This window comes from Barbus barbus (assembly GCF_936440315.1).
Source record: "Barbus barbus genome assembly, chromosome: 41".
Taxonomy (NCBI): Eukaryota; Metazoa; Chordata; class Actinopteri; order Cypriniformes; family Cyprinidae; genus Barbus; species Barbus barbus.
Window position 1 is genome coordinate 9,991,778 of NC_136719.1, and position 13,867 is coordinate 10,005,644.

General features: G+C 35.3%; 1 protein-coding gene across 2 annotated transcripts; it reads right to left on the minus strand.

The window, feature by feature from the left end:
- Nucleotides 1-151: 151 nt before the first annotated feature.
- LOC306860693 (GDP-fucose protein O-fucosyltransferase 1-like) lies at nt 152-11,099 on the minus strand. Of its 2 annotated transcripts, XM_079402513.1 has the most exons (7): nt 10,929-11,099; nt 10,637-10,758; nt 3,374-3,556; nt 3,011-3,123; nt 2,724-2,916; nt 1,169-1,411; nt 152-1,085 (listed from the first exon to the last, which is right to left on the minus strand). In XM_079402513.1, exons 1-7 carry the CDS (start codon nt 11,065-11,067, stop codon nt 891-893), a joined length of 1,188 nt encoding a protein of 395 aa, XP_079258639.1. In that variant the 5' UTR covers nt 11,068-11,099; the 3' UTR covers nt 152-890. The 2 variants fall into 2 exon arrangements, with proteins under 2 accessions (XP_079258639.1, XP_079258640.1); XM_079402514.1 differs by lacking the exon at nt 10,637-10,758 and having other exon boundaries at nt 153-1,085; nt 10,929-11,094.
- Nucleotides 11,100-13,867: the final 2,768 nt, after the last annotated feature.

Below are 13,867 nucleotides of genomic sequence, written 5' to 3' on the forward strand. Positions count from 1 at the left end.
CTTTGCATCAAAGGAATAGATTACATTTTAAAATAAATTAATAGAAATTAGATATTTTAAATTGTAATAACATTTCTCAATATTGCTGTTTTTACTGTAGTTAAATCAAATAGCTAAATAGCTTGGATGAGCATAAAAGACTTCTTTCAAATACATAAAAAAAAAATACATTTTATTTATTTTGCAAAGATTGTAAATGCATATATACTCCTTTAGTTTCCATTTTAAAAGAAAGCCTTTTTAAATAGATAAAACCAAAGAACAAACATAAAAACATACACACAAAATACTGCTTGTTATATTTTTAATTGTAAACTATCTTGATGAATGTCATTTAAAGTTGTACAAAATTACTAATAAGTACATCTTAAAACATTTCTGCAATTTGGTTTCACACTGACTTTCAAAAACAATGTCACCTTGCATTACTAAGACATCAGAAAGTCTGAGATACATTATTTTCATACAGTGACACATAAGTTCATTTTCAGCAATCATTAGAGCACTGCACATCTGGATGCCCCTGGAGGTCTTAAATGGCCTTCAACTATAAAAAGTGCAATTTCCAACCACTAACACTTGACTTGTCTCTCTAGTATAATTACTCAACCCTCACAGGGGGCAGTTTTTACATCCTCAAAAAATGCAAATGAGCCAGTCAATACAAACGTTCCAGAACAAAAATGTCAATGATATCATGGTAGCTCACAGTAAATGTAGTAGTGCAACATGGGAGAAATGCAGCATCCAGAGAAATTATTAAGGTTCTCCCTTCATTTAATTACGTGAACCCTATATCCAAATGTTCTTGTTCAAAATCTCACCAGACACCTGAAACATGCAAAACTTCAACCAGCTTTCAGTTACAAAAACGTAACATCTTCATTTTATTAGAGTTCCTCTTTTCCTTTCCTTTTTCCTAGGTAGTCCATCCCAAAGAATGATGAGGGTCTCCCGTGAACATCTCTCTCCCTTTTAACAAAGGCTGAGAAGGACGAAACACAGTTGCCGATGAAGTGATCGGCCTGACCGAGGATATACAGGTCAATCTGAGCAGTGTCCGGCTGTAAACTCACGACCTTCACCTGCACAAAATGTGTCATCAGCTTTATTTTCTGTTCACTAAATCAAGTTCACACATCTGTAATGTTAAAATGTTAATCCTCACCTTGCCCTTGAAGAGTTTTTGAATCTCTGCGGTGTGTGATTCAGAGTCGGTGGCTATGTAAACGGACTGAGCGTTGGTGTTCTTCACCCAGAGCTTCACCGCACGGCGGATCTCAGACAGATCCGGTAAACACATGTTCATGGTCAGCGGCAGGGCAGTTTGGCGGTCGTATCCCACACACTGTGGAGATGCCATGAAGTGAGGACCGGTATCACCTGACTTCAGAAGTTTGCAGGCATTTTGCTGTGGAATAGTAAAAAAAAAAAAATGGTTAAAAAGATGATGTGTATCATCCAGTTCAGGCCTAAAATCCTGCATTTTGTATTGGTACTTCAGAAATCCAATAAAACCATCCACAATAATTCAGATATAACTTTGGAGCACAAATGCTATGAGACCACATCATTTACTGGATTTTTTTAATATCATATCCGGTTGAATTATTTATTTATATCTTTGTTTTTATGCCATGTCAACGTCTAAGATTATTTTAAGGCAATAACAAAGGTATATCAACTACAAAAAAAATATGGAAATAAACAAATTAATATATATGTGTGTGTGTGTGTGTGTGTGTATATATAGATATAAATATGTATGTATATGTATGTGTGAGTGTGTGTGTGTGTGTGTGAGTGTGTGTGTATATATATATATATATATATATATAATGTATGTGTGTGACCCTGGACCACAAAAATAGTCATAAGTAGCACAGGTATATTTGTAGCAATAGCCAACAATACATTGGGACAAAATTATCAAGTGTTCTTTTATGCCAAAAATCAATAGAACATTAAGTAAAGATCATGTTCCATGAAGATATTTGTACATTTGCTACTGTAAATATATCAGAACTTAATTTTTGATTAGTAATATGCCATGCTAAGAACTTCATTTGGACAACTTTAAAGGGACTTTTCTCAATATTTAGACTATTTTTGCACCCTCAGATTCCAGATTTTCAAACAGTTGTGTCTCAGCCAAATATTGTTCTATCCTAACAAATCATACATCAATTGAAAGCTTATTTATTCAGCTTTCAGGTGATGTATAAATCTTAAAAAGACCCTTATGACTGTTTTTTTGGTCCAGGGTCACATATATATTTCTATTCAAAAGTTTGGTGTGATTTTTTTAAATGATTTTTCTTATAAAATCTTTTCATAAGTCTCTTATGCTCACCAAACCTCCATTTATTAGAAAATCACAGTAAATATCTTGTGAAATATTTTAACATTTAAAATTTCTGCTTTGATGTGTCTTAAAATGTAATTTACTTCAGGTTTCGAAATTCTAAACAACAGCATTTATTTGAAATAAATATTTTGTAACATTATAAAAGTGTTCAATGCATTGTTAATTAATAAATTACTTAGTTCCTCTTTTGTAAGTGTCAGCTAAATACATAAATGTGTAAGCATTACATTTCATTCAAAAATAAATGGTGAATGGCATTATAAGATTTTGTAAGTGCACTTCAGATTAAAAAAAATTCCATTTGGATCTAAAATACGGGAAACCGTCCTTTCACATCAGGACACACAAAGCTTACCCAATCCGAGCCGATTCTCAGATGAATTCCCACATAGGGTCTGTTTATCAGGCTTCTGATGTGGTCTTCTCCATCCTGTACCATTTTTTCAGACCACACCACATACTCCTGCAGTCCAATGTGCTCCTCTAGAATGGGGAACTGCGCTGGGGCTCCTGGAAGAGCAAGAACTGGATGCTCTTTAGGGGGAAACCTGAAGAAATAGAGAAACACGGAGTTTGAGAGTGAGAAAAGAAGGGCAGAGTCTGAGTGCAATAGTTCATATTCATGTTTCAGCTCAAACATACCTTTTTATCCAGTGCGGCTGGTAGTAAGAGCTGAATGACAGTCCTCCGAAAAGAACAGAGCGATCAAAGTCGACTCCAATATGATCCCAAAATGGACCAAATGGATTTCCATCCTGCATCAGAATCGACAGGCTACATTACAAGTGCACTGTTATGAATATTTAGGAATGCATGCTGCTTTTGTGAAATAAAACAAAATGCAGATCTGTTAGAAGTCCAATAGATGGCAGTGTTTCCATAGCATGCGGCATAATAGATCAGACAAAATGTTTGATGTGCAGCTATATAGAGAATTTCGGATTGTGAAGGTCTGGCAAAAAGCCAGAAATGAAGCACACCTTAAAGAGCGAACACTCATATTACCTTCATCGGACAACTCTTTTTGTCGATGCTCCTGTGAGCTGCAGACTCGAAGCAGTAGGCCACTCTCTGACCAGGGGGCCAGTGCTTAGGAGCCAAGTGCTCCATGAAGTCCTCTAGACTCACCACACGGTGGTACTGCTTCACCGGCTCCAACTGGAAATACTCACTGTAGGGAACATGCACCTGTTACAGAGAAAAACAGAAGCAAATACCTTATAAATGTATTGTACTTTCTGCTATTGATCTACTAACGTGACAGCTAGTCATTAGATGTTTGATCAGCCACTATGTTTCAAAACTAGCTGGTAGCTGATGGTTTTCCAGCTTGGAACAACTTATGATAAGATTGGACTATCTTATGATGACCAACATTAACCAGCCAGTGATCAGTTTGAACCAGAGTTGCTATTGTATCTAAACTAGTGTAAAATACTAAAACTATTAAAAACCGTTACTAGATAAAATATAAATATTAAATGAAACACCTAAAATTAAAGCAACTAACTAAAATAACTTTAAAGCTAAACAGAAGTGTGTGTGTGTAAGACAAAAGCACATAAAAATTACTAAAACATACTAAAATTAAAATTAAAACAAAGTTAATAATATAAAATACAAGCTAATTCAAAATAATAATAAAAACTATAATAGTACATATGGGGTGGGCGATATGGGAAAAATATCATATCACGATTTTTTATAGAAATATCACGATTCACGATTTTTATCCCGATTCTTTGTTAGTTTTACTATTTTGGTTTTACAAGTTGTCTGAGCATTACAGCCAAACTAGAAAGACAAAGATGCATGGCAGATATTTAGGCCAAAGTGGGTGAAGATAAAAAATCTTTGTCATTATTTTATTTTTCTTATTAAAAAATAAGAACAAAGATACACATTACAAATACACATAATATACAAATAAAACAAACAGTGCTTTATTTCCAGGTACAATAGGTGTATTTAGCAGAGCATTCAATGAAATTGAATGAACAAATATAAAAATAAAACACTAGATAGACTGATTCCTAAAGCAACTGTATTAAAGTTTTTCAGTCAAGAATAGTGAGTGATTTTTCTCTTTTGCGTTTTGTTGTTTTGTTAACGTTAAATGAATAGTTCCCCCACAAATTAATATTCTGTCATCTGTCTGTCAATTCTGTCATAATGTTGTATTTTTATATCATCATTTACTCAAAAGTTGTTTTAAACCGGAATGAGTTTCTTTCTTCTGCTGAACATTTATAAATGCCATTTTGAAGAAGGTGGAAAACCAAACAGTTGCTGGTCCTCAGTGACTTCCATAGGATTTTTCGGTCCCACTTTATATTAGGTGGCCTTAACTACTATGTACTTACATAAAAAATAAGTACAATGTACTTATTGTGGTCATATTGTATTGCAAAACACATTTGCTGCTATTGAGGTGGGATACGGGTAAGGTTATGGACAGGTTTGGTGGTATGGGTAGGTTTAAGGGTGGGTTACGGTGTAAGGGATTGGCCAACAGTGTAAATATAAATGTAATTACAGAAATTAATTACAGATGTAATTACATATAGGTATTTTAAAAAATATAAGTACAATGTAAAAACACGCATGTACACAATAAGTGCATTGTACCAAATGATTAATTGAAATGTAAGTACATAGTAGTTAAGGCCACCTAATATAAAGTGGGACCGATTTTTCTTTCCTACTATCAAAGTCAATGTAGACCAGCAACTGTTTGGTTTTCCACTGAGTAAATAATGACAGAAATTAAATTTTAGGGTGAACTATCCCTTTAATGACAGTCGACAGCACGTTTAGTGTCCTGTCCCTTTAAGAGCTGCACGCATCTAATATACAGTACAGGCACGCATCCGTTTCTCTCTTAACTATTTACTTTCATTTTAGAGATAACCAACTCAGTCTGTATGTAAACCTTGTGTGTTTTGACAGTATTAGCGCAAAATATAACTTAGTTGAGTAATCAGGCGCTGTTAGACAGGCGTTTTAGTGCGCGTGCTTCAGGTGTATGCGCTCAGAACAAGCGCACGTCAGACCAGCGCGCGAATTAAACATTTAAACAGCAAGGCTTGTATGCAAATAATGTACTTTTGCGATCGCGAATAAGTGCAGTGTCCTGTCTGAGTAACTCTACTGCTGTATGTCGTGTTGTACAGTATATAGAGACGGCGGCGCCAGAACTGTATTTGACAATGTGCGCGGTAGCGCCATACTACGATATTTCTTCAAAAGCAGATCGTGGAGACATTTTTATCGTCCACGATCAAAAATCGTCATATCGCACACCCCTATAGTACATATAATAAGTAACACTGGTTAGGACCAGCTAATGACCAACTTTGCCCAGTGTTGTTATTCTTAACTAAAATGATTACAAATAATTTTTGACTTTTGAAATAAAGCTGAAATTAAATAAAATACGATTAGCATATGGGAAAATAAAATAAAATGAAAATTAGAAATGCTGCCTTTTCAACGAAATGAAATCAAACATGTTGAAGTATTAAAATTACTCTGAGCAAATTACTTCAAAATTAAAAATAAAGCCAAACAGAAATATTATCAAAAAATATTAAAATAATAAAAGTAACAAAAATGTAAAATTTTAAACTAAAATGAAAACAAAATAAACCAATTAAAATTATTAATAAAATTATAATAGCAGAGTTGTGGACTCGAGTCACATGAGACTTGACTCGGATTTGAGGACTTGTGACTTGACTCGACATAATCAAAGAAGACTTGCGACTCGACTTAGACAACAATAACTCGAGACTTGACTTGGACTTGAGCCCTGTGACTCGGCAAGTCTTTAAACCGTGTCTGCACCGGACGAGAGTGGCACGGCATGACGAGACAAAATAAAATTAAATCCATTATAATCAGCGTTGCAGTCTACACTGGATGCGGCGCAACGCGACAAATCCCTGACAGTAAACTAATGCTGCGTTCTCTTTATGACACAAAATTCAAATGATTTTTAATGGTCGCGTCCAGTGTAGATGGATTTAGCTGTTGCGGCGTGTCCAGTGTAGACAGGGTTTTATGTTTATGTTTATACATATATAAATCACTATAAACGACTAATAAGATGAAGAAGAAGAGGAAGACACCTAACTGTGATCATTATGAAATTGTTTAAAACGCAAAATACATTTACTTACACAGGCTATATTTGTGTCTGAATAACTACAGTTTTGCTGTGAATAACTTTGCATGCCTCATTTCTTAAACCTGATATAGTGAATGGAACAAACATCATTATAACCATTATTGCGCTCGTCTCCGTGACAGCATGAAATGAAACGCATCATGCAAAAATCCATTCACTGATAGTTTATTTTTATTTAACATTTGTATATATTAGAGCTATTGTTATTTACTTTACTGCTTCATTGTTGTTTTTATTAACGTTCTGTATCAAAGTATCAGTTTAGGACTTGAAGTAGCCTGCCATAAATGTTTTGTAGACCTATGTCAGTAGATGGCGATAAATCAGCGTCTGTATTACATATTAGCAAGTTATTAAATATTTGACTCAATTCATTCATTAAAACCACTGAAGCATTAGCATATGAAAGTGGACTTAAAATAAGTTACTCATTCACTTAAGCCTATATGTGTTTACAAACATTAATTCATTACTCAATGAAACACCACTATTTATTATATCTTTATAATTATACTTACTAGACTATAGTATTAATTACTTTAAATTTACTGTAGTAATTTATACATAGACACTCGTTTGAGTAAATAGCACTAATGACTTGTTTGGGACTTGAAACTTGCAACTCGACTTGGACTTGCCTTGGGACTTGACTTGGGACTTGCCTGCATTGACTTGGGACTTGACTGCATTGACTCGGGACTTGACTTGGGACTTGTCTGTCTTGACTTGGGACTTGACTTGGGACTTGTCTGTCTTGACTTGAGACTTGACTGCATTGACTTGGGACTTGCCTGCATTGACTTGGGACTTGACTGCATTGACTCGGGATTTGACTGCATTGACTTGGGACTTGCCTGCATTGACTTGGGACTTGACTGCATTGACTCGGGATTTGACTTGGGACTTGTCTGTCTTGACTTGAGACTTGACTGCATTGACTTGGGACTTGACTGCATTGACTTGGGACTTGCCTGCATTGACTTGGGACTTGACTGCATTGACTCGGGATTTGACTTGGGACTTGTCTGTCTTGACTTGAGACTTGAATGCATTGACTTGGGACTTGACTGCATTGACTCGGGACTTGACTGCATTGACTTGGGACTTGCCTGCATTGACTTGGGACTTGACTGCATTGACTCGGGACTTGACTTGGGACTTGTCTGTCTTGACTTGAGACTTGAATGCATTGACTTGGGACTTGACTGCATTGACTTGGGACTCGCCTGCATTGACTTGGGACTTGACTGCATTGACTCGGGACTTGACTTGGGACTTGTCTGTCTTGACTTGAGACTTGAATGCATTGACTTGGGACTTGACTGCATTGACTCGGGACTTGACTGCATTGACTCGGGACTTGACTTGGGACTTGTCTGTCTTGACTTGGGACTTGACTTGGGACTTGTCTGTCTTGACTTGAGACTTGACTGCATTGACTTGGGACTTGACTGCATTGACTTGGGACTTGACTGCATTGACTCGGGACTTGACTGCATTGACTCGGGACTTGACTTGGGACTTGTCCGTCTTGACTTGAGACTTGACTGCATTGACTTGGGACTTGACTGCATTGACTCGGGACTTGACTTGGGACTTGTCTGTCTTGACTTGAGACTTGACTGCATTGACTTGGGACTTGACTGCATTGACTCGGGACTTGACTTGGGACTTGTCTGTCTTGACATGGGACTTGACTGCATTGACTCGAGACTTGACTTGGGACTTGTCTGTCTTGACTTGAGACTTGACTTGGGACTTGTCTGTCTTGACTTGGGACTTGAATGCAAGGCTTGAGACTTACTTGTGACTTGCAAAACAATGACTTGGTCCCACCTCTGTAGGGCTGCCACTAACGACTATTTTCATTTCGATTAATCTATCGACTAATTTGTCGATTAATCGATTAATCTAAACGATTTATTTCCCACACAAAAAAAATCTACAATTTTTTTTTTTTATTCTTTTAAAAAAAAGAATATTTTTTTAAACCAAATAAAATCCAAATTTCTATGAAATCCTTTTTTAAAGAAATCATATGGTTTTATTGAACAAAACTAATGTAGATTACGCATAACAACAAAGGACTGCACAAAGGCGCCGACTGCCTGACGATTATTTACAATATTATACAATATTAAACAGTAATACACATTACTGTTTAAAATTGACCAAGCACCATTTAATTCAAACATACACTTAATCTTTAATATTTGGCCATTTCTTTATGACAGCAATGCTATAGCCGCTGTAATTAAATGAATATGTGGACATCAAACCGTGTAAACTCAAGAGTGAGGGTTTGAGCTTTTATTTTGAAATCGCGATATTCTCCTTTGTTTGTGTAGATTTATAAATGATTTATACGGTGGCCGAGAATTGCAAAACAAATCACGATTCTGAAAACAAAATAAATTACAAACGCAAATGCAAATCTAAAAAACAAAATAACAATTCAGAAAACACAACAACAATTCAGAAAACATTATAACAATAAGAAAACACAATGACAAATCCGAAAACAAATGAACAAATCCGAAAACAAATGAACAAGTCAGAAAACAAATTAACAAATCAGAAAGCAAATTAACAAATCAGAAAGCAAATTAACAAACCAGAAAACAAATGAACAAGTCAGAAAACACAACGACAAATCAGACAAACCGGAAGCGGTAGGTATAGTTTAAGACGGCGCCATTGGTTTAGGAATAGATTACTCATCGCTGATTGGACGAGACATCTGTCAATCAAGGTGTACAGGAAGAACGAGAAGAAGAACAGCATTGAACCATTTACAGCGTCAGCTCCAGTGACAGCAGATGGTAGAGTACATGTCATTGTGTTTTTTGACGCGATCGACCCGGGTTCGAGTCCGCCTTTTGCCGAACTTTTTTTTTTTTGAATGTAAATTATCATTTTAATTCAAATGGATGCCACCTTATTGGTACAATAAAGCTCTCCCTACACCTACCCTAACCCTACCTGATACTTTATTTTCAACTTTAAAGGATTATTTCCTTAATTTTTATTGAAAATAAATGCCTTTCCGATGCGATACGAGATTTGAAAAGGAAGAAAAAAGGGGGGCTCAAACCCGGGTTGATCGCGTCAAAAAACACAATGACACGGGCTCTACCATCTGCTATCACTGGAGCTGACGCTGTAAATGGTTGACTCTGCTATTCTTCTTCTCGTTCTTCCTGTACACCTTGATTGACAGATGTCTCGTCCAATCAGCGATGAGTAATCTATTCCTAAACCAATGGCGCTGTCTCAAACTATACCTACCGCTTCCGATTTGTCTGATTTGTCGTTATGTTTTCTGACTTGTTCATTTGTTTTTGGATTTGTTAATTTGCTTTCTGATTTGTTAATTTGTTTTCGGATTTGCCATTGTGTTTTCTTATTGTTATAATGTTTCAGAATTGTTGTTGTGTTTTCGGAATTGTTATTGTGTTTTTTACATTTGCATTTGTAATTTGTTATTTTGTTTTCAGAATCGTGATTTGTTTTGCACTTCTCGGCCACCGTAGATTTACCTTACAAATCTGATGAAATGGCGCACGTTGCGTTCCCAGATGAACGTTATAACAGCATGCAGAGATGAGTTTGAGAAGCTCCACATGTAAATGATAACAGTTTCTGTGGAGCTACTGTGAACGGAGCCGGTGTGAGACGCACGTGCTTAACCTACACGCATGTAAATATTTAAAGAGCATATACTGTGTGAGCTGCATCGCATATAATTATTTAATTAAATCATAGCGTTTGTGAATTCACAATTATGCTTAATTATGATTTTTAAATGGGTTTAATATATCATGCAGCCTTGGAAAATAGTCTAAAAATGTGTTTTATGGATTCTCGTCAGTGAAATGCGTCACTTCCGGGATTTTGCCGGTTAGTCGACGCGATCAAAATGAAGTCGACGATTTTTAAAACTCGACTAGTCGCGACAGCCCTATAATAATAGTATATAAATACTAAAATAACTCTGGTTTGGACCAGCTATAAACCAGGCAGCTACTGTGTTCCTGTACAGGGCATACTGTGGCGTGAGTGACAGGTGTTGTGTTTACATTTTGAAAAGGTGGCGAGTGATGGCGGTAAACAATCCACGGCGGAACCGCGAGTGTTCGGTTCAGCAGTTTAGCAAAAGCCAGTGATCCAAGAAAATGATCCACTTGGTTTCCAAACCGACCTAAAGAAGAACATATAGAAGAAACGTGCTTATTACTCCAACACAACTCAGACAATACAAGCGCTTTTTAACTTTACAGTCCTTGCTTTGGGTCTACAGGCTTCATTTGACTGTGTGTGTGTGTGTGGGGATGAGCTGTAAATGTCTCAGATGCATCATGCTCTCATTACCCATGCACGGACAGTACAGAATGTATCCGTTTTCATCCCACGTCTCGTCTGCAGCGTCGATAAATACGTGCAAAGAAAGGAATGTTACATGCAAATAAGTTACAATAAAAACTTTCAGATACTTTGGTCTGGCCGCCATCGCTGATCATTCGCTATCCCACAATGCACTGCGAAGAGACCGTTAACCCTTCACATCCTGGTGAGTTTTGGCACAAGAGTCTTTTTAAAACTTTATATATATAGGCAGTGCTTGGACTAAGCCAGGATTACGTCTTAGTTAAATTAGGGAATTTAAGTAGCTTTTATAAATGTGAAAAAAAAACATTACTGGTGTGCCTCTTGAGACAAAACAATAGCACTGACAAATTTTAAGACATGTCAGTGCAACTGGTTTTCAGTTAAAACAGCTAAAACATGCATTTGAGTCCTGTGAAACCGAGGGATATATTTCTGGTAAACTAGAAATATTCACCGAGTTGAAAATATGTACAAATCTAATGGTTTCAGCGCTTACATTTGTGAAAAAAACAAAGTTTAACGTGCAGATATACAGAGACGGAATCATAGCCCAAATGAGTCATTTACAAGTGTAAATTGTATTGAAAATGGATAGTATAAATGTCACAACTGGTAGACTTTAAATCACCCACATTTAGGCTAAGTGACACCTATTCACATATTTACCGACATATAAATGTAGTTTAAACATAAATAAAATGCTAAAATATATGAAAAGGAAAAAATATATATATACGTATAAATTTTCTTGTTTACACGCAACTTCTTTCCAAAGGTTTTCTGTTGATTTGTATGTGTTTTTGTTTTTAAAATTCTATTCAAGAGTCTGTTTCAGTAACACATATGCTTTGCGTGACCTAAGTTGATTCGACCAGCCTTGTTTCAGCACTTAAATGGTGCAGATGCCTTATATTTTGTTGAACAGTATGCATTTTCTTAATTGCAGATCTTCGTGATTATAACCTAAAGTGAAAAAGACAATAACTTGTCCTGTGTCTCTATTGTTCTTTTCTTTTGCTTTGTTTGATATGTATTGTCAGTTCTTTTGTTCAGCTTAGATTAACTCAGACTGTGTCGAGTTGCTTAGATGAGCAACAAACTCTTTTAATAACTTTGCAGAAGAAACTGATTAATTTCTGTCAGAAGAATTTGTTATTTACTCAAAAGTGACTCACGTGTGAGCCATTGATTGCACTGAATGGATGTCACATGTTGAATTCTAGTCTGAACTCGAATATAAAGCCTTCACTGCTACTATGCATCTCAATACATATCAATTTAAAGAGAATAAACTTACAAAAACAAAAGAATACAAGAATACACTTCTCCCCCACGGACAATTTCACATGTAGTACAAACAATGTCAAAAAACGTTGGAATCTCAGTTCGTTTTCTCATCCAGAGTAAGAATGTGTTAAAGTGTTCATAATTTACGCGTTAGAGAGGTTTTATGTTTATGGACCTGTACATATTTTGGAAAAAGAATTGCACTTAATTGTATTAAATGTGCTCTTGTAGATTCTGAGTCTGTACTGTACTTTAAATCCTAAAAGTATATATTTTGTGTCTTTTAAAAACTGCAGATAATATAATATTAATGAAATAAAGCTTGTAAGAGTGTACACGTTCATGACTTAACACAAAGTGCACCTTTTCATAAATTAAAGGTTTTACTTTAAAGTACATTTTAAATTATTATGTTTTAATAATATTGTCATGCTTTAAAGAAGTTCACTCATTTTAATGTTGACTAACATACTAAAGCATATGTAAAGTGCTTGATTATGTAATTTGTTACTTGATGTTAAGCTTAAAGTTCATATATTTTAACTACTAAATTGCAACTTCATCATTACAAATGTTACAAATATATTTAAATACATGTTTCAATAGAAATTACATCAAAGTATCATACATACATTTCAAGCATATTTCAAATACAACAGAATTTCATCTAAAGATGTATTTACACAGGTCAAAAATCACTTTTAAGTTCAACAAAATATATTCAATATACATTTAAACTAAAACACATTTTCATTTATTGTAAATATATCAATATATGATGCTATTCAGTGTTTGAAAACATTGCATTCAGTTTGCACTTAAGTATATTCTTTTAAGATATATTATTTCCATCATATTTTTTAAAGTATGCTAAAGTGTACTTGTTTTTTGTAAGGGTATGACTTATTCTGGTTAATCTTTCTCATGCATCTCTTTTATTTTCTGAAGAAATTCTCTAAAACACAACTAAGGGCAGCACATTTCTGCCAATGTAGCTCAACTGTTGAGTGCTGGTGATATTCAATGATGATAGAGTGATATACTATAAATGAAAAATTTATGTTTATGCCTAATCCAAATCTCTTTTATCAAAACCCATCATTAAAAGCAACATGTGTGTGCAACATGGTTATATACTCCATCCCCCTCCACGGGAATTCACACACGCACTCCACATGGCTAAAAATGGCCCTGGCATGTTGTGATTAATTTGAGTAGCTATGTACATGTAGTATCACCATTGTATCAATATAAAACTTGTAAATATAACACTTACACTATTGTGAGTGTCAAAAAACACAGTAAAGTGATTCACCTGGTACATACAAGTTCACTAAATGATAATGGCTAATCAAGTTATCACCGATGCAACATGGTGAAGCATATCAGGAGTGACTTCTGCAGGAAGTATGATAACATCTAACCGAAAAGTGTCTGGTCAATAGATTGCTATCACTGAATAACCAGTAGGGTTTGAAAAATGTCTCAGTGTTTTTATGTTTAATTGTCCATAAAATAAAAGAGGTCAAATGGGGGGGACAATTGATATTGACTTTTCATTGCATGGACAATTTATTCATCAAATGGATTTGGAACAACATGAGGGTAAATAATGACAGAAGTTACATTTTTAT